The 27134-nt window shown below is 41.4% G+C and overlaps 1 protein-coding gene across 1 annotated transcript in view; it reads right to left on the reverse strand.

Moving 5' to 3' along the window:
- LAMA3 (laminin subunit alpha 3) overlaps nucleotides 1-27134 on the reverse strand; it is a 249647-nt gene that overhangs the window by 149789 nt on the left and 72724 nt on the right. The window contains exons 9-12 of the mRNA XM_028523555.2: nucleotides 14590-14680; nucleotides 12523-12654; nucleotides 11085-11147; nucleotides 3143-3277 (exon numbers count right to left, since the gene is read on the reverse strand). Of these exons, the coding sequence (XP_028379356.1) occupies nucleotides 3143-3277; nucleotides 11085-11147; nucleotides 12523-12654; nucleotides 14590-14680 (421 nt within the window). The remainder of the gene's footprint in view (nucleotides 1-3142; nucleotides 3278-11084; nucleotides 11148-12522; nucleotides 12655-14589; nucleotides 14681-27134) is intronic.

Genomic DNA, 27134 nt, shown 5'->3' on the forward strand with positions numbered 1-27134 from the left:
GCTGAGGGGCTTTGGGGAGGAGAACACAATCCCTGCAGTAAACCAGGCTGGGAGTCAAGAAAACCAGTGCTGCTCCTTGCCCTGCAACGATGTAGCCTCCACTTTTTCTCTTGGGTCTCTGAACAGTTGCTGTGAAATAAGTAATTTCAATTACTTTTAACTCTAAAATTCTAAAGCATGTTGTTTTATCACTGTTGTGAAAGATGCCAGGAGAGGTGGGGGGTCAGACTTCCACAGAGATGGACGGATGTGTCTACAGAGGAAGCACCCTACTTTAATTTTTCCTCTCTTCTGCAGTGTTTGTTTTTTAAACCGGTTTGTTGATATAATTCCTGTACTATACAACTCATTCATTTAAAATGTATGATTCCATGTTTTTAAAAGATATATTCACAGGGTTGTGCAACCATCAGCGCACAATCTAATTTTAAAAACACTTTTGTCCCCCCAAAGAAGCCCACGTCCACTGCAGCCGATCCCCATGCCCACTTGTCTGTCACCCACCCCCACCCCAGCCTGAAGCAACTGCTAATCTACCCTGTGAATTTGTCTGAGTTTCCTGAACTTCCTGGAAGTCTATTTCCTTTGCCAGATTAGGGAAGTTCTCCTTCATTATTTTTTCAAGTAAATTTTCAATTTCTTGCTCTTCCCCTTCTTCTGGTGTCCCTATGATTTGGATGTTGGAATGTTTAAAGTTGTCCTGGAGGTCTAAGACTCTCATTCTTTTGAATTCTTGTTTCTTCATCCTGTTCTGGTAGAATGTTTATTCCTTTCTTCTCCAAATTGTTGATTTGAGTCCCAGTTTCCTTCCCTTCACTGTTGGTTTCCTTTATTTCACTTTTCATAGCCTTCACTTTTTCTTCTATTTTGTGACCATATTCAACCAATTCTGTGAGCATCTTGATTACCAGTGTTTTGAACTGTGCACCGGATAGGTTAGCTATCTCTTTGTTGCTTAGTTGTATATTTTCTGGGACTTTGATCTATTCTTTTATTTGGGCCTTTTTTTTTCTGTCTCAGCACACCTGTTACATAGTAAGGGGCAGAGCCTTAGGTGTTCACCAGGGCAAGGCAACCCAAACTGCTGCTTTGCAGTGCTGTATGTGGGGAAAAGGTTCAAGAGGGAACAATGAGGCCCACTCATCTCTCTGCCTGCTTCCAGTCCCCTCCACCACTACCATAAGCAAATTGGGCCCTTCTGGTTCTGATTCCAGGGTGGGTGGGTCTCTCCAACGAACTCTCCTGTGAGGAGGGGAGTTTCTCCCGCCACCTCAATACCCACAGGTTTCTTTCAGTCAAAGGTTTTGAGGCTATTTCCCCGAGCCAGAACCCTGGGTTGCATGGTCTGTCTTGCTCCCCAATTGTTTCTCCCAGTCTAGCCACACGTGAATGTGGGACTGCCCACTCCAGTCCTCCTTCTGCTGCCTTGCTGCAAGTCCTCTCTGCCCCAGCAGCCCATCTCCACCCCTCCTACCAGCCTGGATGAACGTTCCTTCTTTAACTCCTTGGTTGTCAGACTTCCATACAGTTCCGTTTTCTGGCAGTTCTGGTTGTTTTTGTTTTTAAATTTGCTGGTGTGCTTCTTTTGGTTGTGCTAGGAAGCACAATGTATCCACCTATGCCTCCATCTTGGCTAGAAGTCAATTCTGAAGCCAAGGAACAAGAAGACAAGACTCCCCATTTCTGTCCTCACCCTCCCACCAGCTAGGTGAACAAATCTCTGTTCAGAAACTGCTGCGAGTTTCTGTTGTCCCAGAGAGGCGAAGGCTGAGAAGTGGGGCAGAGGATAGAGGTCCATAGACAGGGTGTGCCAAGGGGCCAGGAGGAAAAGGAGGAGCTTGGGGTGTGGCATGCAGACATCTATGCAGAGAGATAACTGGGACTGGGGCTCTCAAAATGACGCAGAGGGTAAAATGGGCAGAAGAAGGAGGGTTAAGGAATAATAGCTTCCATATAAGTGAGGACTCCCCGACTCTGGGAACTTCATGTGTCAGTGCATATGTAACCTGCACAGCACACTACAGGGCAGGCACTATTATTTGGAAACTGAGGAACCGAGGGATTAAGTCAGTTGCCCAAGTTGACAGCCAGTGCAAACCTTGCTCTTGGCCACCTTGTCCCCCAGCTTCGGGGAAGCTTCTTCCTGCTGCCGTCTCACACACACTGCTCCTTATTGTGGCTGATTGTGCCGACCTTGTGGATGCTCAACAGCAATACTAACCTCTTCCTGTGTCCAGAGGCTGGGAAACTAGAAATAGTACTTTCCAGGGTCTCCTGGAGTTAGATTCTGGATGACTGGAATCCAACGGGTTTTGCAATTAAGAAGTATTTGAATAGAAATGGAGGGGGAAGTAAGGCAGAGGCTGCCTTCTTGTGTGTTTGGCTGACTTGTTGAGTGTCTCTGCAGCTGTGCCCTGTCCGGCTTCCTGGGCAGATGGGTTAGCACCTGACTATTTATAGGAAGCCCCTGTCCTTGTGTGTATAATACCTGCAGAGGTGTAAAGTTCCTGCCCTGAGCCCTGACTGATAACCTTCTCTTCTTCCTCCTTCCCTTCCCAACATCAACCGCTGGGGGAAGAACAGTGGCAGGCAGTGGGAAGGAGGCAAGGGAGAAGGACTTTGGCAAATTGACTCAGACATTTGCTCCCTCACCCACCATTTACAGCACACCTGTTATGCTCTGCGGACTGGGCCAGCCACCTCCTACTCCTACCCTCTGTCCCCTTCAGTCACTCTCACCAGGACTGGTACACACCAGTGGGGAGGGAGGAGTCTGTGAGTTTGTGTATGCTGTCCCGTTCCCTGGAATGCCCTGCCTCCTCCCCTTGTCTACCTATCAGGTTCTGAAATACTGCTCAGATACCACCTTCTCTCCAGAGCCAGGGTTCGCACGCACAGAGGCAGCTGACTCCGAAGCCCATGTGTCTGACCACCAGGGAAGAGGCAGGGGAGGGCTGGAAAACAGGAGAGGGGTGACACGGCCCAAGGAGGAGGACGTTCCCATATGATGCACATATCTAAGTCAAGGGCTTATTTATGAAACAGCAGGCCACACGGCTATGCCAGAAACAGTCTCTGCATTTCCTTAGGAGGAAGTTTATCTTCGGGGACTGATAATCACCATGTAGCATTGCCCACTTACCTTGGCAAATAGGGAATGAATAGAAACCCAAGCGACAGGCATCACACCGAGGGCCCTCAACCCCAGGGCGGCACAAGCATCTTCCACGGTCATCACATATTTCGGGCAGAACTCCTTCCAAGTTACAATCACACCCTGTGAAGGAGAAGAGACTTTTGAGGGGTCTCCCCAGCCCTTCGTCAGTTTCTCCCTCCCCCCAGGTTTCCTTCATGAAAACACAGACTATGATACATCTATGGCTTAATAGACATCCTTAACTCTGAAGACGACACCTGAAAGGGAAATAAAACAAATATTCAGGAAAAGTCAGAGATGCCACTAAGACATCCAGGGAGAGCATTAGTTTGCAAAACATCTTTTGAAAAGGCTTAACATCTACTCTTGTGAAAATGCTTCCCCTCACCCCAACTCTGAGCTTTGTAGTGTAAAAAACTTCAATTTAATAGATCCCCAGCTAATGACATTCTTTTCATTAAATTTTTATTTATTGATTTTCAGAAAGAGAGAGAAACATCAATTTGTCATTCCACTTATTCATGTATTCATTGGTTGATTCTTACTGTGTTCTGATGGGGGATGGAACCCACAACCCTGTATATCAAGATGATACTCTAACCAACTGAGCTACCTGGCCAGGGCCTAATGACAACCTTGAATTAAACATACTTCTACCTCTCATTTTTTTTAGAAGAAAAGAAACAAGTGTAAATTCAGCTCAATCACATGCAGTACATGGCTTTGTGGGGGATTCACCCAGACTGTGTCACTTAACCCTCCAGGCATGAGCCTGTCCAGCAAGTCAGGACACTTTTAAGCCCGCAAAGAAGTGCTTTCCCACCTCAAGACCTTCCTCTGCCTGGAACGCCTTTCCCTGGTTCTTTCTCAGTCCAAAGTCAACCCCAACCAATCTGTGCAAGCAGCTCCCCCTTCCTCTCCTATACTCTCTCTCAGCTGTTTTGTCTTTCATAACACTTTCATTACTGAAATCCCTGTGAGCCTCACGACTTGCTTTGACCAACAGAATGAAGTGAGCATGCTGGTGTAGGATTTCTGAGCCCGAGCCAAAACAGTCTCTGTGGTTTCCATTCTGCCCTCTGGGAACCCTGAGACAGCCATGGGAAGCACCCAGCCTAGCCTCCTCAGGGAGAAAGGCCACATGGGAGAGATGCCCAGCTGTCCCCAGGAGACCCTCCAGCAAGTCCAGCAGAGACTGCCCAGATAGCCCCCCACATTGCGAGAAGTAACTCCTGTCATTTTAAGCCACTAATTTTTGGGGTGATTTGTTATACAGCAATAGGTAAGTGAAACACCTCTAGGACTGAACACTTAGTGAGGGGTCACCTCGGGGCTGCCAGTGCCATCATACAGTATTTCTCAATGAATAAATATTTCTCAAAAAGACAGGCTCTTGCTTGACTTCTTTATAAATGGATTAAAAAAAAAAAAAACCCCAAGCAAGAGCTCTGTAAGATAGGTAAGCATTTTATAGCTGAGGAAAAAAAGATGCTCAGAAAGGTTAATTAACTTGCTCAAGGTCACACAGCCAGAAAAGTGGGGTCACGATATGAACACAGGTGTTTCTGACTCTCAAGCCCGTGCTAAAATTACAAGCTGATAACTGACTTTAAAAGCCATGTTCAAGGTGTGTCCTAGATTAGTTTACATATTCAAGACAATCTCACATTTAAACCATCTACATTTCTATCAGAAACTTTAGCATCTAAATCTGCAACATGGTCCCATAAGGAAGATCCTAAAATACTCAAAGATTTGACTGGATTCAATCGCCAAAGTTCTCAAGGAAGGGAGGTCTCATGCATTTTGAAAAGATTTTCTAAAAAGATTAAAATAACAGGTCATTTTAAAAGTTTTGTCAAATCCTAGTCTTTCTTCATTGTCCTAAACCCTTAACTTTTCAGATGAAAGATTAATAAGAAAGCTGTGGAATTATTTTCTCTGAAAAAATAATGAAGAAAAAGGAGCAGGGTACATCAGAACACCTTTATAGTCTTTGCATAATCTCTGCCTTGTCCATCTTTCAAACAGGCAGTCACCTAATCTGACCAAAAGAACACCGGACATGTTCAAGGGCACATTCATCACAAGAGAAGCCTTGGCACCCAGGCTGGCGTGAGCACCGCCCTGACCGCTCACCACACTGCCGTCCAAGGCCCCAAAGCCCTGGCCCTGTCGGCACAGAATGCTGCAGAGAGAGGGAAAGTGTTACTGTCAAACGCAGTCTTGGCATTAACCAGGCATTCAAATTCAGTAAGAAACTTGAACTTCACATTGCCACTGAGGTCCAAGGAATCCTGATTTACAATTATTTGTAAACAGAAAGAAAACATCTGGTACCTATGCATTTTAAAAATTCTGTTTCTAAAACTCTACTTTTCAACAATTCCTCTTCCTTATCTAGAAAGCAGTCCCACACAGTGCCAGAGCCAGAACCCTCTGAGGTCCCTCCCCTTCCCTTGTCACCAAGTCACGGTGATTACATCTCCGGAAAGTCCCTGGAAAGCTGCTCTCCTTCCAGAGCCTCCCCTCAGACCTCATCCCTGTCTGCCTGGATTGTTTGCCCTCCTCTGCACAAGGCTGTCTGGCTCCTGTCTTGCCCCTTCCAGTTCACTGTCCACCCTGGTGTCGAGAGTGACCTTTCTTCTCATATCATTTTCCAGTTTAAATTCCTCAAAGGTGACCCAATGCCTTCAGGACACAATCCAAAGTCCTTGACATGTATGACACAATAGACCCTTCAAAACCTTCCAGACTGCCGGCAGCCCAAGTGGCATCTTTGTGCAAACTAGAACAGGTGTCCCTTCCTTAAGGTGCTTTCCTGACACCTGTGGTAAAATTGTCATAAACATATACGTCCGCAGTGCCCTCAGTGGACGTGACGCCCCTCAGACGCAGTGCAGTGTGCACTGGAACCTGCACACTTGTGCCTGGCTGCCCAGTCTGCTCGTTTCCTAACCCTCTCCTCCCCCTACCCCTTCATTCCCTTCTTCCCCTTCCCCACGATTCAGTCCCAGTGAGCCACCTGCTGCCCCCTCTCCTATTCCCATGCCTTCTCTCAGTGGCCCCTCTCCCTGCTAACTCCTTCACGCTCTAAGGCTCAGCTCACATGCCTCCTCCTCCTGCTCTGGGGAAGCCCTTCCAGAACCTCTACGGACCTTCCTCCTTCCCTCCTTTCCTTCCCTCTCTTTTCCCCTCCCTCCCTCCCCCCTCCCCCCTCCTCCCTCCCTTCCCCCCACCCTTTCCTGCCATCACGCCTTCTGTAAGGGACTGTATGGATGTCACTCTTGTATGCCCTCACAGCTTCGTGTTCTCGCCTGACCATCGTATTAACTCCTCCTGTCATAATCATAACTGTTTGCCTGTGTGTCTCCTGCAGGACTGGAGCTTCCAGGGCGCAGGGGCTATGCAGCAGGCAGGACTGTGCCTTGTCAGTGCCCAGTCAGTTCCTAGTACAGAACAGGCACTTCATAGACGTTTAGTGAATGACGAATATGCTAAATATTCAAGACTAGAATTCTTTTCAGGAAACACCATTCCTTGAATTCTATTTTATTGGCATCCACACAGAGCTTCAAAACTGAGATGCCAGAACTTGCATGCCCCTCTCTAAGCCTTACCTGGCAGGTCTCCGCATCAACAATGACGGCCCCACCTTGCTGGGCAGATAAAGTGCCCAGCCTGGGGAGGAACAGAGCCAGAAAAGCACCCCCAGCGGCCATCTCACCAGCCTCAGAGTTCTCATCCTTTGTCCCAACCACACTGACCTCAAAACTTCAGCAATTGCAAGTAGCTCCTAACAAAATGATCAGGGGAATCACACCATTTTCATATTAGTCGAAAAACCTCCTGGACATTCTTCAGGCCAAATGGGCCACTTTAGAGAATCATCCTTAGATTGTATGTCTCCTAAAGTGAGCACCCGGAGTCTTTCTGCAGATGCTGACTTTGCTTTTTGCTGTTCTTCATTGGAACTTGGAGGAACAGGAGTGTGTGTGCACCTGCAGGCTGGTGTCCCTCTAGAGGGCATGTTTTGCATATGCCTTCACATTCAAAAGGAGCCCTTAAAGATGTGTCTATCGATGCATTGCGATATGATACGAAGATATTGATACACTGGTTTCCTAAAAAAAATCTTAAGTGGATATAACTAATCACTTGGACCCAGAAAGTCCTAATAATATTCGTGGTCATGAAATACAATGAAAAACTCTCAAACATTCTGATCTGTAATATTGTTCTGTTCTGCTTCAAAGCTTCAGTGTCTGAAATTGACTGTATAGATTTTCTAGAGTAGTGGTTCCCCACCATTGCCTGGGTGTGGGATCCCAAGCCCAGAGATTCTGATATAATCCCAGGATCTGTAAACTATGGTCTGAGTGCCAAACCCACCCCTGCTTTAGCAAATAAAGTTTTATTGGAACACAGCCAACCAAGTTCATTCACTTACGTATTAGCTATAGCTGCTTGTACAACAGCAAAGTTGAGTATTGCAAGTTTGCCTACAAAGCTGAAAATATTTACTACCTGAACCTTTACAGAAAAGTTTTCCAAGCACTAAATGGGAATTTTTACCAACTAGAGGAGTGGTTTTTGATGACAGACATATATCAGCATCATCTGGAAAACTTGCTCAAAATATAAGCCTAGGCTTCAACTCTGAAAATCTAGATTTAGATCTGGGGTGATACACAGGAAGTTATATCCCATAAAACTAAGGGCTTCTAAAACACAGCCCTGTTTAAGAACCACTGTATTAGAAGACATGAACACATCCATGGACCTAAAAGAACTGAAATTCTCAGGGTTGAAGGGTGCTCGGTATTACCCAGTACTGTGTATCTTCTGGCTGCTGAGATGTTTGTGCTTCTAGGGTTCCCTGCCAGGAGTTAGGCCTCAAACAGGGTGTTTTTAAAATGCATTAATAAAAGACCAAATTGAAATGGATAGCTGTACGTTCAAATTCCCAAATAAATCTAACTGCACTAATTAAACTTCTTTTCCTCGAGGCTGTGTTCTAAGGCTTCACTAATATTTTGTAACAGACGTCTGAACTTCCCTTCAAGTTCAATTAACTTTTCTTTTTCCTGAAGTCACCACCAGTCTACTTGGGGAGAAAAAAATTGGATAACAAAGGGATTACTGTAGACAGACAGTAAGTGGGAGATCTAAAACATTCTCGTGGCAGATGACCAGAGAAGTGTGTTGTAATCAAAGCTCAAAAGCTGAGTTCTGTCTAGTCAATTAACGAACATTTAACGAAGCACTTGATTATGCCCCATTCTGGGCAGGACACTGTGGTGGGTCCAGGGAGGATGGGAAACCGAGTCAAGCAGAGCTGCTGTCCCCCGGCAACCAAGGGCCTGACAAAACTTAAGACGATACATACCCCACATAATAGCACCTGGTGCTGTGGTTTGATCTGGCACAGGCAGAGCAGAAGTAGGAAACAGCACAGGAAGGTAAACTGGGTTGTGTTGCACCTCACCTCCGGTGAGCCCTTTGTGCCGCCCCCAATCCTATGACACTCTCCGGGCCAATTCAGTCCCCCACGGTGTAGGATGGCTTTTTCATATCCTCTCTCTCCTCAACTCCAAGTCCTCCTCCCCATCCTCACTTTCTGCCTCTGGCTTTGATTCTTATTTCACAGAGAGAAAAAGGAACAGCCAGAAGAGAGTGCCCACAGGCCCCCATGACCTCACCCACCCGCCTCTCCCCTAGCCCGTACACATCGCCTTCTCTTCTACAGCCTTTCCGGCTTCAGTAAACTGCAACATCTTCCTTGTTTGCCCCCTCCAGTGTCCTGTCGTTCTCTCGTATGTCACTTCTGGTCCAGCAATTCTCTGGCAAGTCCCATTGGCTCTATCTCCAGATTAAATGCACTATCTGTCCACTTCTTGTCACTCCACTGAGACCTCCTAGGCCTGAGCCACCATCCTCTCTTCCTCATAAACTATCACAACAGCTTCCCATGATGTCTCCCTGCCCATCCTCTCCCCCTGCAAGCGGTTTCCAACACAGCAGCCACAAAGGTACTTACCCAATGTCACTTCTCAGTGCAAACCTCTCTGTGGCTCCCGTCTCCTTCAGAGGAGAAGGCTGAGCCTCTGCAGTGGCTGACAAGGGCCTACTGTCTGGCCCCTGAGCTGCCCCCCTTACCTGTCTCCCCTTTGCTCACTCAGCCTTCACACATCTGGTCTCCCTTTTGTTCAGCAAACACCCCCAGTGTGTCCCTGCCCCAATCGCTTTCTTCACACTTGCTCTCTCCTGTGTCTGGACGATTCCTCCCAGACGCCTGCAGAGCTCACCCCCACCCACTCAGGGCCCTCCTGATTATCTTTTCGGTGAGGCCTTCTCTATTTAAATCAGCAAACCTCACATCCCCTAACCTCTCTCTCTGCTTTATTTTTTCCACAACAGGCATGACCAAGGCTGTCTCTAGCTCATACTCTGAGCTACCATATTGGTGCGGAACCTGAACTGCTCTGCCAAGGAGATCTCTCCAGAGGCCATCTTCTTGTCTGGTCACAAGTGCCCCTTCTCTGCCCACCCAGGCCCCAGACACGCCTGAAGGAGCAGTACGTGTGCTCTTATACACCTGCCATTTCCTGCACACCTGGAGGGGAGCATCTGGACATCCTGGGGGACGAGAAGCGACATCAGTGGGTGACTCAGATGGTCACGGGCTGTGTGCATGTGATGTTGGTGCGGGTGTGCCCTTCTGAGTGTGTACATCCCTGTGTGTGCCATTGTGGGGTTTAGGTAGGAAACTTCCTACAGCTCCAGAATCTAACCTAAAGGCCTGCATATTCCCATATGGGCTAGTTTATACCTGCAATGTGAATGACTTTCCCGTAAAAGTAATGGCCTTGTATAGGACCAGCCCCATGTATCATAATCTAGCATATTAGAGATTTTATTTGTTTAGCGGTTTGTATACTGCATATTATTGTATGAGTTCCCCAACTGGAATATAAGCTCTAAGGGAGCTGGAAATGCTAACCCCCCACAGCCAGAATGTCACTGTGTATATAATTGGCCATCATAAAATACTTGCAGAATGAGAAATTTGGTAGGTGTGGCACCCATACCTCTCCACCCCAAAGGCTGCTTCCTACACACCTCTGCCACTGTCTGCCCAGAAGAGTTTTCAGGCTGCAGGAGCACCTCAGCCTTCCTGCAGGCCAAGCTGGAGATGCCACAGAGTTAATGCCGCAGAGGCAGCCCTCCATCAGTAGCAGGCAATTGAAATTATCCCTTCAGTCCAGAAAATGCTGAGTAAATTCTATGTTCAGAGGGATGGGGCTCCAGGTGCTGCAGTAGGACCTTGCTTGCTAATATATCTGTATAACAGCTTCTATTACTCCCTGACTCACTCCCTTATTCAGGCCCCCAACCCTGGACCATGGACCACTACCAGTCTGTGGCTTGTAAGAAACTGGGCCGCATAGTGGGAGAGGAGCTTGAATGTAATGCACTCAAATCATCTGGAAACCATCCCCCACCCTGGTCTGTGGAAAAATTGCTTCCATGAAACCAGTCCCTGGTGCCAAAAAGGTTGGGGACTGCTGCTTATTGGTGTTTCCTGGGATCGCCTCCAAACGAACCGCTGGCTCTCCTTTCTCAGGGCTTCTTCACGGGGAGCCCAAAGAAGACAGTGAGCACTGATCTCGACTGAAGTTTTGAGCAGCCACAGATTTATAGTCCAAGCTCTCCTTCATTTCCTTAATCAAGCAGTGCCTTGCAAAACACAGATTGGTGTAGAAAATGATGGGGGGAAGTGTGAGGGGCTCAAACAGGGGACACCTCAAGACATCTTGCCATTCTTCCTGAACTTGGACATAGCCGTGTGCGCAGGAAGTAGAATAGGAGACTAGGGGGGCATAATATCTTCACTGAAGTTCAATAAAAAAGAGAGGTTACTTACCTCTTATATCTCCAGCTATTGGATCTTCTGGACTTGGAGTAGAGACAGGAAAAATGGGAATTCCTAGAAAAATAGTTTATTAAAAGCTCAGAGGATTAAGGAGACAGTACAATAAAATATTAAATTGCACTAACTAGGAAGAAGCCCTCTCTAATTTAGTGAAAAGTAGCTTGTGGAGACTAACTTAAAAAAGACAATATTGCTACATTTAAAATGCAGCTAGTAATTGAAACCAGACTGGTCAGACACTCTTACTTGCATATTAACAAACAGATAGATTTTGCACTCGCAATAGCCAAGTCCCAGGCTAAGCAGGATGACTTGACTTCTTTAACAACTTTATGGGTTTTTAATGTAAAATTGAGACTAGCTTTTTAAAAGTGTTTTCTTTCAAGATTCCCACCCCCTCAAATTTTGTTTACACCATAACATTACTTCAGGTTTCATTTCTCCACTAAAAAGGAAAATACAGTTTCTACTCAGCCTCCATCCAACAACTGCACATTCTAAGTTGATTAAGTCCTGATTTGGTGTTACTGTGTTCTGGCTTAAAATTGGTTCGCTTAAACATCAGATGATCATATAATTTGTTCTTCACACCAGGACACTTGGCAGTGAAAGTAGCACTAGTTTAATAACTACCCTGGGACAGTGTGAGCCTGCACCCATAGCCACCAAGTCATCGGTGACCTGCCCCCACTTTTCCCCACAACTCAATGTGCTCTTCCTGTGGTTGCAGGGTCGTGAGTGTGGGAATGGGCAAGAACTCATGCAGCACTGGGGGCTCTTGTCCTAACATCAGACTGCAGTGTTTATCTTGTGGCTGAATGTCCAGACCATGGCTCTAACCACAATTTGCATAATCGATTTCATAGATGCTTCTGCCTCATGTTCTATGGTATTTCTAACAGATACTTATTTTTTTTTTTCCAAGATGCTGAGACCTTCACTAAGATCACTGCAGTGGGGTGAGGTGGGGGCCTGTGATAATGTGGCCTACTGTACCTTGGAAAAGAGGAAACACATCCTCCTGGTCACCCAAAACATGGCACGCACTACATGTATGCAAACAAACATCTACAAGCCATGACATCAGTTCTAGGTTCATGAAGAAAAATCACAGACGTGGATTACTAAGGTGAAATTGCCAATATTTGACTCTTTCAGCCCAATGAGATGGCAATGTCTATGGTACAACCTAACACTTTGGACATAAAGAAGACTATAAAACATACTTGTATCAATTTTATGTTACAAACTTTAAAAAACACTTTCATGTAAATACAATCTACCTGGCCCCATTGGTACCCCTCTCCACCCCTCCACCACCTGCCATGTCCTCAGCCATTAATGCACAAAGCCCATGTCCTCAGCTATTAATGCAAAAAGCCCAACTATGCACCAAGAAGGGATGCCCTACTTTTGCAGTGGTACTTACTCACGCAAAAAGGGAAATTATAGTATCCAACAGCACACTTCTCACAGTTGTCTCCGTGGAAATTTGGCTTGCAGGTACAACGGCCCGAGCCCTGCTCACAGTCATCCGCATGCTCAGGGTTACAGCTGCAAGCTTAGAGAAATTTCAGGTTTCAAAGGATTAGTCTGCTGCACTTACTAAAGCAAATATGTCCCGATACTTCTCAGGCAATGTTTAATACTTCGTCATTGGTCTAGAGTTGTTCTTCAAAGGGTACATCCTGTTTTTCACTTCATACATAGTTCCCATTGGCTGAACCCCATGGGCCCACAGAGATGAGCTTTAATGAACATCCACACTGAGATGTTCTCAAGAATGTAGTTGATTATGCTGAGTTCTGCCCAGCTCATCACAGAAGAGGGAAAACCTTCGTCAACTACAATCAGAGGAGCTGGTGGCTGTGTGCTGTAGGGGCTGGCCGGTCTGCTGGGCACAGCCTCTCCTGCCCAACTGTGATGTCCACATCATGGTCATCATCACACAGCTGTGGTGTGAACTCACATGGGGTGCCTAGACGTGGATATATAACCTGCAGACAGCACAGCAAGATTGTGCCCATAATCCAAATGCTAGATTCAAGCGATGTGGCTTACTGAAGGCAGTTTTTGCAACCAACACAATTATTAGGTTTGCATTTCAGAGGGACATACTTGGGGTATAAGAGGTTTGGTGAACCCCTCACTTGGGAGCCTCCCTTGACCTGGCAAATCCTCACCTTGTATAGCAAAAATATTGTCATAGCCCAGCGAGGCACATGTCCCATGAGGAACTGGGAGACTGGAGAAGCTGTGAGCTGTCAACGACCCTCCAGCTCTTTCACCTCAGCCCAGCTTCTCCTGGTGTCCTTTGCTTAATTTGTTTAGGATTTTTGTGTCCTGTGGATTCTTTATGCTAAGCCTCTAATATCTCCCTGACACCACTTCAATGGCAAAAAAAGAAACTAGAGAAGTGATGGAAAACTGAGGTTCCTAACAAGGTATGACTGCATTCACGATGTCTATCTTCTTTTGCCAATGCCTATTTTGTGTGGGCGCAAGAAAATGTTGGACATGTTACTTCGTAGGATGATGTGGAAGAGGGAAGGAAAATGGGAACATGCTTAATGACTTACTGTCCTAGAGAAAGACAGGTCAGAGTCCACCCATACAATACTTTGGACTTTGGTGCTCTCAAATCTTAATGATATGACGAATGAATTTTGGAAATGGTGGGGCACTGAGTTTTTTCCAACCATGGCAGCCAGAGAACCGTGGAGGCCAAAAAACAGGAAGGAACCCAATGGGATACACATACAGGACAAAGTCCCCAATCAGACCTCTGACTGATAATTCCACAGGAAAGAACCAGCAGAATTTTTCTTTACAATGGATGCAGGATAGCACGGTGACTCCAGACAGAAGTAAACTACTTCCTGGATCCACCAGTGGATCCCTTAGTGGTTTTGTCACCTGGGCCAAAATTTGTAACTACTCAGACCCTTTGGTTTCCCCGTTTCCAAAAATTAGAATAATAATACAATGTCCTAAATTTATTGTGAGAAATAAATAAGACCTTGTGAAAATATGTAGGCAAGACCTTGCATATAGCAAATGCTTGATAAATCGTAGCTGTTTTAAATATTGGGACTATTATTAAATCCTTGTAAAATCTTTACTAATCTTGATGCTACTGCTGAAAATTTTTGAAATAATCAGAGATCATAGAAACACGTCACAACAACAGGAGACGGAGGGACTCACATTTGCTGCAGGCCCAGTGTGTGACAGGCCCAATGCTTAGTGTTTTCCTAGGGGCTCTGGGGGGCATTTCACTTAATCTTAGGGAGTATATCACCATTTCTACTTATATATAAGAAGTCTGAGGCTTAGCAAGATTCTGTACCTGCCTGAGGTCACACAGTAAGGAGTGAACCAATAATATGGAGAAACCAGGAAAGTCGGGAACTACTAACTGACAGGGATTTAGCCTGGTGACCTCCCCAAAGCAGCACACACAGTGTCAGGCACACCAGGTTGAAATGAAACTTACGGATGCAGCCGTGGGGGGCATCGACTGGAATGCCATGAGGGCGGTAATAACCCTTAGCACACTTTTCACAGTTTATACCAGCCGTGTTATGCTAGAAAGAAAGAAAAGAAATTTAGAAGTATAGTACTGAAGAAATCTTTATTCTGCTGCGCTATTCATCCAGGGAAATAATTCTGTTGTATGCACCTGTAGTTTTAATCTCACACACACACACACACACACACACACACACACAATTGATCTTGACCTTCGGTCTGCAAGACTTACCACAGGATACTGGTTTACGTTTGGCTCTGGAATTTTTTTCTCATTGGAAGAAGAAGTAAGTAAGAGTAAGTACCATGACCTGGAAAACCCAGGTTTTCCCCACATCACACAATTTGCTTGATGAAGTACCTGACACTTGAGTGAGAAAAAAAAGCTCAAGAGGACCACCCTTTAAAGTTTTATTCAGAAGAAGTGTGGATAATAAATCACCCTTAGTTTTACCCAAGGAATAAAAGGTCATGTATGTATTTTTACCATCTCTGCTTTTGGAAGAAATCACATACACAGATCTTCTTCTCTTGCCATTCTAATTTTATCTGTACTTTAGTCATGAAACTATTTCCTAAACATTTCTGTTACATGAACAGAAAGTGTAGGCATGAGTTTCATACACAGAGCTCATTTTAAAGTATAATAGTAAGCAGTTTTTTATATTTCATGATTAATCCTTTTAATTGCCACAAATCAAATTACCCAACATGCATCACCAGTTTCCAAGAACTGTACTCCATGGGTCCAGCTCAATTCTGCCTCTCTCGCTCTCTAATTTGGAAGCAGTTAGGAGGACAGTGTTCTTTCACTAATGAAAGGAAAGGCAATTGGAAGTCAAAAGAACAAATATAACACACTTGGATGCAAAAAGAGTCTGCATAGAATCACAGAGGGGAGAACAAAGGCGCTTTCTGTATCCTCTCCCCCTTTTTAGATGATTTTATTAATTACAGACTTTTATTTATTACCACTCCTTGTCCTGTGGGTGAAAATCTGAATTCACTTTAACATTGAAGTCTAAAACCACACTGGCCACTTCTCTGACTTAACATTTACATGCATAAACATTCTGGGCAAATGAGAAACAGCTGTCGTCCACCCTTCTTCCCATCAAATGCCAATAAACCTCTCTGTTGCTTGCCACTGTGACTTATAATAAACAGAGGACATCAGGTTAGCCTTGGCTCCCCAATTTTTCCCAGTGGAATAGGAAATGAAAAGTTCTCTGAAGTGGGCAGCCCAGGCTCTCCCCTCTTACACAAAGCTTGGTCAATGAAGCACCTGCCACAGAGAAGTTACATTTTTAAGACACAAACAACAGCAACAAGTGACCAAAAGAAAACAAAAAATCACCCCGAAGATGGAATAATGCCTGTGGTTTGCCTTCAGATCTCAGGTGGTTGTCCGGAACCCACATGGAGCCCTGAAGGTGATAACACACCCTTTATCTATGGACACCCAAGGTCATGGTTGGACCGAGGTCAGATTGAGACCTACAGACAGTGGCTCCCTAATTTCTATATTGGAAGCAATGAAGAAGCAATCTCATTGGGAGGGGTGAGTACTTGAATTTACATTTACAGGACACTAAACAAGATGGGAAAACCTCAGCTGCCCAAGTTCATAAGTAGGAATGGGCACTAATGGGATCTATGCCAGAGATGAGCCTATCACCACCCACACCCCCTCCTTTGCCACCTCCTAGAGAAGCTAGGAATGCTCACCTAGAAACCCAGCCCTGCTCTGATCATTCTTCAGTTTTAATTCCTCTAAGCAAAACTTCCAAGGTGCTTTGCAATCTTCAGGCTAAAACCCATCTCTGTCTCTCTCCATTCCTTGACCACACCCACAACACTACAGCTGACTTCCATTTCTGTGGACCTCAAGCACGTGGGAAGTACACTTTTCCACACGCTCCTGAAAAGCCTGGGTCTGATTTTCCTTCCTAAGGCCAACACAATCTGGCCTCTGCTACCTCTCTGACTTGTCTACCCCTGCCCACTCCTCTCTGGCCACACAGAGCCCCTTGCTCCCTCTCAAGGCCCTTTGCCCTGCATCCCCTCTGCCTGGAACACTCTCTCCCAGACAAATGCCTCACTCATTCTCTTGCTTCTTTCAGGTCTTCACTCAAATGCCAAATCCCAGGGAACTGGCCACCCTATTTAAAATGTCACATCCCCAAGGCAATACTTAAAATAGTAAACACACGAACTAAAATCAAATCAATTCCACATGAGAACATGGTCATCTCTGGCAAGTGACTGCCCTGCAGAATAATAATCTGGCTCCTTCACATGCTGGCTGCCTGACTGCGTAAAAGTCTCCAGGCCCAGCCTGCCTATGATGTTCCCACTACCTGTTCCCAGCCAGAGCTCATGGTAGATAGTTATCATTTGTCCATTACTAGCACCACACAGAAAAGACGGGGGACAGTCAGGCTAACTGGTGCTGTTGACTGAATGTCTGTGACCCCCAAACCCCCCAATTCATATATTGAAACCCAATCCCTGATGTGATGGTATTTGAAGATGGGGTGTTTGGGAGGGAGGGAGGTCATGAGGGTGGGGCCCTCCTGATAAGGCTAGTGCCCTTATGAGAAGAGAGAGAATTTCTGCACCATATGAAGGATACGACTAGAGGGCAGTCATCTGCACATCAAAAAGCGAGCCCTCCCCAAACACTGGACCTTCCAGCACCTTGATCTTGGACTTCCCAGCCTCCAGAACTGTGAGAAATAACTATTTATTATTTAATCCACACACACTATGGTGTATTTATTCAGGTAGCGTGAATTGACTCAGACAGCTGGGTTTCTGGTAGACAACTGCTGTGAGGTACATGTTCTACCAGCAAATTCAGACTTCACCTTGAAGCATCACCCTGTGGCCCACCCAGGCCACTGGCCTTGCTGTAGCAGCACTCTCTGCCCTCCACTCCTTGTCAAGACTCCCCATGTCCCTGTGTACACGGCATAAAATAGGGTGATACTTTTTCTGAAAATGAAGAGCCAACTGTCCCAACATCATATATGTAATGTCCACCCTTGTCTTCTACTAAAAATGCCAATTTTACTGTAAACCAAACTTTCACATCTGCAAGAATATGTTTCTAGCTTCTCTATTAGAGTTTATTGAACTATTTACTCCTGCATTGAGTCCATACTCAGTACAGATTCATGGTATGTTTTGATATCTCTGAATGCAACTTTCCTCCATAATTATGCACCTATTCTCATATATTATTTTATCAATAAGAACTTTAGATTCATTCAGTCAATCTTCATTAAAAATGTCCTATGGGATTGCCAATATTTTGTTGAGGATTTTAGCATGTATGTTCATCAGAGATACTGGCCTGTAGTTTCTTTCTTTGTTGTGTCTTTGTCTGGTTTTGGAATTAGGATGATACTGGCCTCGTAAAAAAGAGTTTGGGAGACTTCCCTCTTCTTGAACTTTTTAGAATATATTGAGAAGGTTAGGAGTTAGTTCTTTAAATGTTTGGTAAAATTCACCTGTGAAGCCAGGGCTTTTATGTGCCCGGAGTTTTTTTTATTACTACTTCAATTTCACTAGTTGTTATTGGTCTATTTGGGCTTTCTGCCTCTTCTTGATTCAGTTTTGGAAGATTGTATGTTTCCAGAAATCAGTCCATTTCACAGCATATAGCTGTCCGTAATGATTTCTTACAATCCTTTACATTTCTATGGTATTGGTTATATCTTCTTTCACCTCTGATTTTATTTATTTGGGTCCTCTCTGTTTTTTTCTTAATGAGTCTAGTTGGAAGTTTGTCGATTCTGTTTATCTTTTCAAAGAACCAACTCCTAAATTCATCTTTTGAATTGATTTTTTTAGTTTCTATGTCATTTAATTCTGCTCTGATCTTGATTATTTCCTTCCCTCTACTCACTCTGGGATTTGTTTGTTGTGGTTTCTCTAGTTCTTGTAGATGTGGGGTTAGGTTGTTCATTAATAAATCAACAAAAAGCAAGTGCTGGCAAGGATGTAGAGAAAGAGAACCCTAGTGCACTGTTGGTGGGAATGCAGACTGGTGCAGCCACTGTGGAAAGCAGTATGGAATTTCCTCAAAAAAACTAAAAATGGAGCTGCTTTTTGACCCAGTGATTCCACTGCTGTGAATATACCCTAAGAATCCTGAAACAGCAATTCAAAAGAACTTATGCACCCCAATGTTCATAGCAGCACAACTTACAATAGCCTAGTGCTGGAAACAACCTGAGAGCCCATCAGTAAATGAGTGGATCAAAAAACTGTGGTACATTTACACAACAGAAACTACACAGCAGAAAGAAAGGAGCTCCTACCCTTCACAACAGCATGGATGGAACTGGAGAGTATTATGCTAAGTGAAATAAGCCAGGTGGTAAAAGACAAATACCATATGATCTCACTTATAAGAGGAACTTAATGAACAGAAGAAACTAATGAGCAAAATAGTACCAGAGGCATGGAAACAAAACAAAGAATAGACTGACAGCAACCAGAGGGGAGTGGGTAGTGAGATAAGGGTAAAAGAAAGGGAAGGGACTAGTCGAGGAACAGGTATAAAGGACCCATGGACATGGACAGCAGGGTGGGGATGGACTGTGGGAGCAGGGGGTGGGCTGGGTGGAGTGGGGCAAAGGGGGGAAAACTGGGACAACTGTAATAGAGTAACAATAAAGTATTTTTTTAAATTAAAATTAAAAATTTCCTATGGGATTCTGACTGCAATTGTACTGAATTGATAGACTGTTTTTTAAAAATTGTATTTTTATAATATTGAGTCTGGAGACACATTATGGCTTTCCATATTGGTCTTCTTTTATAAACTCCAATAAAGTTTTATAGATTTGAATGCAGCTTCACACTTAATTTCTTCTATCTGTTGCCTCTTGGAGTATCTCCAAATCATCCACAAATCACAATTGTGTTCTCCTACATGAGTGTGTTTCTGTTTTATATCTTTCTAGAATCTCTTGAAAATTTTGGTCTGTTAATAATACTCTTTCTTATTTTCATCCTGTTGTGCATTCTAGGAGAGGGTATTTTGCTTATTTATTATCTTTTGTGTCATATTGTGGGATTTGTTGCAGGAGGGAATCTAGCCATATGAGCTTCATCTGTTTCTTGGTCCCATCTCTCAGCTTTGTGTGGTGTGTGTGGATGGGGCAGGGAGACCACCAGTTTGGATATAGTGAAACCAATACATCAAGGACACAAACAGCTAGGGAGCAAGCTCAAGACTTAGATCAAAAGTCGTGTCTCCACAGAAGGAGCTAAAGACTCTGTTTCAGTTAATGAAGGCAAATTGTCTTCAAGCATCGTCTCAAACGAATTGGGCAATCTTTAATCTTAGTTAAGAACATCAATATTTCATTAAAGGGAAAGATATTGGGGAGTCACTGACAAAAATGTTGTGTCCCTTGCCTTCTTTTTTTCATTGCTCTTTACCCCCCAAATTTTATTGTAAAATATTTAAAGTTGTATAGTGAACACCTACATATGCCCTATGTAGAAGCTACCATGAACATTTTACTATATTTGTGTTATCACATAATTATCCATTTACTCTTTCCCTATCCATTCACCAGTCCATCTTATTTTTTATGCATTTCAAAATAAATTGTCGATATCAGTCACTTTTCCCCAAAAGTTTAGCATGCATATAATTAACTACAGTTCAAAGTTTACCTACAGTTTTTTTGGTGAACAAGTACAGATCTCTTAATTGTACATCAGTGAGTTGTGACAAATACATACATCTGTGAACCCCAAGTCTCTGTCTAGATATAGAGCAATACCATCACCTCGGAAAGTTTCCCATGATCCTTCCTAGTCGATCACCATCACCAACTTCCCAGAGCCAACCAGAGTTCTGATTTTCCCACTATTAATTAGTTTCTCTTGTTCCAGAATTTCACTTAAATGGCTTTCATACTATATGCATTCTATTTTGAAAGTTTCTTTGTTTAGATTCTTGCATGTTGTTGCATGCATCACTAGTTTGTTCCTCTCTATTGTTCATTGGTATTCCATTGTTTAAATATGTCAAACTTTGTTCCTCCATTCTATTATTGATAGGCACCTGGGCTACTCCAAGTTGGGTGCTATTGTGCTTAAAGCTACTAAAAACTTTTTGTAAATATACATTTCCACTTCTTGTAGATAAATGCCTATGAGTGAAACTTGTGAGTCATAGAGTAGGTGTTTGTGTTAATTTTATTTTAAAAACTGCTAAAACATTTCCCAAAGCAGTTGTATCATTTTTTCATTCACACCAACAATGCATGATAGCACAGTTGTTCCACACTCTCACTCAAATTGGTGGTAAGTAGTAATTTTAATTTGCATTTCTCTAATAACTAATAATGTTAAGCCATTTGTTGAGTGCTTATTTGTCATTCATATGTCTACTTTTGTGAGCTAGCTGTTCAAATCCTCTGTGTAGCCCTGGCTAGTGTGACTCAGTGGATTGAGTGCTGGCCTGCAAACCAAAGGGTCGTTGATTCGATTCCCAGTCAGGATTGCAGGCCAGGTCCTCAACAAGGGGCACATGAGAGTCAATCACACATTGATGTTTCTTTCCCTTTTTTTCTCACACCCTCCCCTTCTCTAAAATAAATAAACGAAATCTTTAAAAAAATTTTTTGTGTATTTTACTGGATTATTTGTCTTTTCATTATTGAGATGTGGGTGTTCTTTATATATCCTAGATACCAACCACTTGTCAGATTTATGTTTTGTAATATTTTTTCTCTATCTGTAGCTTGCCTATTTATTTTCTTAATAGTATCTTTTTTGAGCACAAATTTGTAATTCTGATGAAACTTAATTTGTCAGTTTTTTATGGTTATTGCTTTCCATAACCTAAGAAAACTTATCATCCTTTGAATCACAAAGATATTCTCCTATATTTTTCTCTAAAGGTTTATAGTTTTAGCTTTAATTTAGTTTTTTGTATGATTTGAGCTAGGGGTCAAAGTTTATTTTTCCCATATAAATATCCAGTTATTTCATAACCTTTTGTTGAAAGGACTTTCTCCTCACCCTACCACCCATTGGATTGCTTTGGTATTTTTTATCAAGAAACAAATGTCTATATAAGTATGGATCTGTTTCTGTGCTCCCTATTCTGTTCTATTGATCTGTCTGTCCTATCTTGACATCACACTGTTTGGATTACTACAGCTTTATAGTTAGTCATAAAGTAAGATAATATAATTTCTCTAACATCATTATACTTCTTCAAGATGACTTTGGATATTCTAGATCATTTATATAACCATATAAACTTTAGAATCCACTTGTCAATTTCTAAAAAACAACCCTGCATTGAATCTTTAAAACAATTTGGGGAGAATTGATACCTTAATAGTGAGTCTTCCAATATATAAATACGTTATATCTTTTCATTTATTTAGGTCTTTCTAAATTTCTCTCAGCAATGTTATTTAGCTTTAATATAGAGGTCTTGCATATATTTTGTTCAATTTATTCCTAAGAATTTTATGTTTTTGACACTATTTTAAACTGAATATTTGTTTCATTTTCCTGTTGCTTGCTACTAATAGATGAAATACAATTATCTTCAATATAATGTCCTTGTATCCTGCAGTTCACTTTTTAGTTATAGTAGTTGTTTTGTTATTCCTTAGGATTTTCTACATAAATAATAGTATCATCTGTAAATATAAATACTTCTACTTTTTCCTTCCCCATTTTAATGCCTTTTATTTCCTTTTCTTGCCTTAATGCAATAGTTAGAGCCTCCAGAGTGCTGTATGAAAGAAGTGGTGAAAAGCAATCTTCCTTGCCTGTTCCTGAACTTTAGAAGGAAACAGTTAAATAGTTCACCAATAAAATGATGATAGTTATAGGTTTTTCATAAATGCTCTATCAAATTGCAGGATTTCATTTCTATTACTAGATTGCTAACATTTTTATCATAAAATGGGTATTTGTTTTGTCTAATGATATTTTACAAGGTTCTTCTCTTTTATTCAAATATGATTACACATATTGACTTTTGAATGCTCTACCAACCTCGCTTCCCTAAGATAAACCTTACTTGTTGAAATGCATTATCTTTATAATATATTGCTGAATGCTATTTTCCAGTATTTTGTTAAATATTTTTTAATCTATGATGTTCATAAAAGATATAGGTCTTATTTTATGTAATGTCTGTTGGATTTGGTGTTAAGATTATGCTGACCTCATCAAATAAATTGGGAAGTGTTCTTCCCTCTGTTTTCCAAAAGAATTTATATAAGGTTGGTGTTATAGCTTCCTTAAATGTTTAACAGAATTTGGCAGTAAAATTATCTGGGCCTGGAACTTTCTTTAATGGAAATTTTTTATAATAAACTCAATGTTTATAGATATAGGACTATTCAGATGTTCTGCTTTAATGTCTTATCAGTTTTATTAAATAGTAGTTTTCAAAACATCTTTCCATTTAATCTCAGTTGGCATAAGTTTGTTCACAGTATTCTTGTATTTTCTTCAATGTCTATAATAATTCTAATGATAAACCCACTTTTGTATATGACATACTGGTAATTTGTAACCTCCTTCTTTTTCCCTGACCAGTGCAGCTGGGAGCTGATTGATTTTGTGGACCTTTACAAAAGGCCAGCTTTTGGTTTTGTTAAGGTTCTTTATTGTTTGTGTGTTTTCTCTTTTGTTGAATTCTGCTCTTATCTTTACTATTTTCTTCCTTCTACTTACTTTGGATTTATTTTGCTCTTCTTTTACTAGCTTCTTAAGGTAGAACTTTGGGTCATTGACTTTAGACTTTGTATCCTGACATAAACATATAGAGCTGTGAATTTCCCTTTAAGTTGCTTTAGCTCTAACCCACAAGTTGTGATGTGTTGTGTTTTTATTATTACTTAATTTAAAATCTTCCTAATTTCCCTCAAGATTCTTTCTTTGATAAAGATTATTTAAAAGTGTGTTGTTTCAAATGTCAGAGTTTTCCTAGTGATCTGTCTCAGTAAACTATTATCATAAAATTGTCTATTTTTCCTTTTAATTTTGTCTAATTTTGCTTTATGCATTCTAAACCTCTGTTATTACAATAGCAATGTTTCCCTGATGAAATTGATCTTTTAATTGTGATGAAATATCTCTAATTTATCTCTATTACAGCTTTTTTGCACTAAAATCTATTTTATGTGACAGTAATATCGCCACTATATCTATCCTTCTATTGTTTATTATTTATTGAAAACATTTTTCCACTCATTTACTTTCAACCTATGTCTACATAGTTAAAATGCACCTCATATGCAGAATATATCAAGTTGAGTCTTGCTTTCTTATCCATTATTACAACTTCTGCTTTTGAATTAGAGTGTTTAGTTCATTAACATTTCATCTATGTATGGACAAGAATGGAAATAGGTCTGTCATTTTTAAATTTATTTTCTATTTTCTCCATTTTGTGTGTGTGTGTGTGTGTGTGTGTGTGTATTTCATCCTTCTGTTCATTCTTTTGGATCCTCCCTTTTTTTGATTATTTGTATTTGGATTATTTGGATTATTTTGGATTATTTGGATTAAAAACTATAGTACATTTAAATTTACCTATTAGCCTTTTCACTATGCCTCTTTGCATTAGTTTTGTTAGTTAATTGCTTTAGGGATTATAATATACATCCTTAACTTCTCACAGTCTGTTTAGGGTTAATATAGTACCACTGCATGAACAGTGTAGAAACCTTATACTCTTATATGTCCTTGCTATTTATACTATAGTTTCATATGTATATATATTATATCTACACACATTATAAATCCCACAATATAATGTCATAAAGCAAATGTCTTTAGTTTAAGAATCCCTAAATTTTTTAAACTTTTAATACTTCTTGATATTTACCTAGACATGTATAATCTAATACTCTTCATTTCTTCCTGAGGATCTGAGTTTCCATCTGGTATCATAGATCTTTAACTTAAAAAAACTTGCTTTAGCATTTCTGGCTTTATTTTATTTTATTTTTATTTTTAAAAATTTTATTTTAATCATTGTTCAAGTACAGTTTTCTCCCTTTTACTCCCATTCCAGCCCACCCACCCAACCCTCCCCACTTCCCTCCCATTACCACCCTCCCCCTAGTTTTTGTCCATGTGTCCTTTAAATTTGTTCCTGTAAACCCTTCCCATTCTCCCCTGAAATTCCCTCTTCTCTCCCCTCTGGTCACTGTCAGTCTGTCCCCTATTCTGGCTTTATTTTATTGATGAAATATTTTTTTTTGTTTTCCTTCTTGAAGGATATTTTTGCTAAATACAAAATTCTGAGTCCACAATTTTTTTCTTCTAGCACTTTAAAGGTATTGCTCCACTATCTTGTGGCCTTCATAGCTTCTAATGAGATGTCCACAAACATTGTTATGTGTTGTTTTCTGCCTACTCTCAAGATTTTCACTTTGTCTTTGGTTTTCAGCAGTTTGATTGTTAGGCCTAGAGGTGATTTTCTTTGTATTTATCCACCTGTGAGTTCACTAAATCTCTTGAATAATATTCAATTACAGAACTTAAGGAATTTTCTGCCATTGTATCTTCTTCTTTTTCTTTTTTCCCTTCATCCTTTCTCCTCTATTCTGGGATTTCAATTACATGTGTGTCAGACCCTTTGCTATAATCTCTGTTCATTTTTTAAAATCTCTTTCTTTTTCTTTCTCAGACTGGATAATTACTATCAATTTATCTTCAGGTTTGCTGACTCTTCTATTTTCTTCATCCTGCTATTGGACCTATAAAGTGAATTTTTAATTTAATATATTGTATGTTTTAGTTCTGGAATTTTCATTTGGTTCCTTTCATCATTTTTATTTCTCTGCTGATATTTATTGTCTCTTAATTGTGCACACGTTTTAATTACATCTGTGTGCATAGTTGTAACAGCAGCTCAAAAATCCTTAACTGTTAACATCAACATCTGGGTTATCTCAGCATTGATTGATTTTCAGGTCTTTATTGATTTCTTTTCTCATGAGAACAGGGCACTTTCTTTTGGTTCTTCAAATGTCAATAAATTTTGAATTGTATCCTGGACATTATAAATATTATATTATAGAGACTCTGGAGTCTGTAATATTTCTCTAAAGAATATTTCATTTTGTTTTGAGACAATTGATTTTACTTAAACTGCAAACTCTGACTCTAGAGTGGTAACTGAAATCTCAAATAAATTATTGCAGTCTTACCTGAAATCCATCCTGTGGTGAATAGTTCAGGGGCCAGTCATAAACTTGAGAAGAATTTATACACCAATTTAGGAATTTACTCTCAATTTCTTTTTCCCTGGACCCCCCACTCGCTTTCCAAAAGTTGTGATTGTCCCAAGCTCTGCCCTCTTGTTCTTCAAGCCCTATTTCTGAAGGAATTTTAGCCAAACCACATGGCACCAACTTTGACCTGCCTGTTGGCTAAAAGTTAAAAAAAAAAAAAAGTAACTCCCCCTAAGCTGATCTCGTTATCCAATGGCAGCTCTTCTCCAGTGTCTTCCTGCTTATGTTTATTCCCCAGTGCCTTCAGATCATTGTGTTGGAAAGGGGGTCTGTTTTGTTTTTTGTTTTTGTATTTTGCCTATAGTCTGTAGTTGTTTTCAGGGAGGTTTGGGTCCTGTTGGAGCTACTAAACTATAACAGAAGCAAAGCTCTTTCCTTGCTCTTTGATTATGAATACAATATAAAAGTTAATTATTCTTAAATTTAAAAATGGCTAAATGATATAGTTTATGTTTCATATATATATATACACACACACACATATATATAACTTAAATAAAGGCATTTTAAAATTAAATTAGAAAAAAGTACAATGACTCTAACAGAACTTCAATAATTCATATACAAAAGAAAAATGCTTTGCAGAGCCATTATGAAAAAGACTAAATCGATGTTGTTCTGGAACAGCAAAGCACAAAACACAATATCATTGAGAGAAACAAAAGGAGGAACAATGTATTTTAAAGACACAGTGAAGGGGCTTGACCCTTCATCTGCACAAGCATTCCACCTACATCTCAGTCCAAAGCTTCTGCAATTTTAATTTGCATACAAATTACCTGAGGATCTTGGAGTACGTAGCTGTAAAAAGATCCTTGGATCTTTCACTTATACATGAAACCCTGTGATTTTCCCTGATACATGAAACTATGTGACCTATATTTTACTTGTATTTTAATTATCTGGAAAGACAGAGGATATAAAAGGTGTAGAGTGACAGACAGGTGGAGAATGGTGGGGCTCTCTAAGCATGTCTGGTCCTGGTTCGAGAAACATGGGCAGTTCATGAAAAGAATAGCTCTTTAACAAAGCATCACTCTAAAAGCACACAAGACTGAGTGACAATACAGACCATTTTCATGGACATTATACCCTCTTCAGTCATACTCTCCTCTTGGCTAATTTCCAGTGGACCCAATATATACTGTCCTATATAAAAGATGAAAAATCAGTGTTTCATATTTGATGTCAATGGCAGACATTG

This window comes from Phyllostomus discolor, chromosome 9 (assembly GCF_004126475.2).
Source record: "Phyllostomus discolor isolate MPI-MPIP mPhyDis1 chromosome 9, mPhyDis1.pri.v3, whole genome shotgun sequence".
Lineage (NCBI taxonomy): Eukaryota > Metazoa > Chordata > Mammalia > Chiroptera > Phyllostomidae > Phyllostomus > Phyllostomus discolor.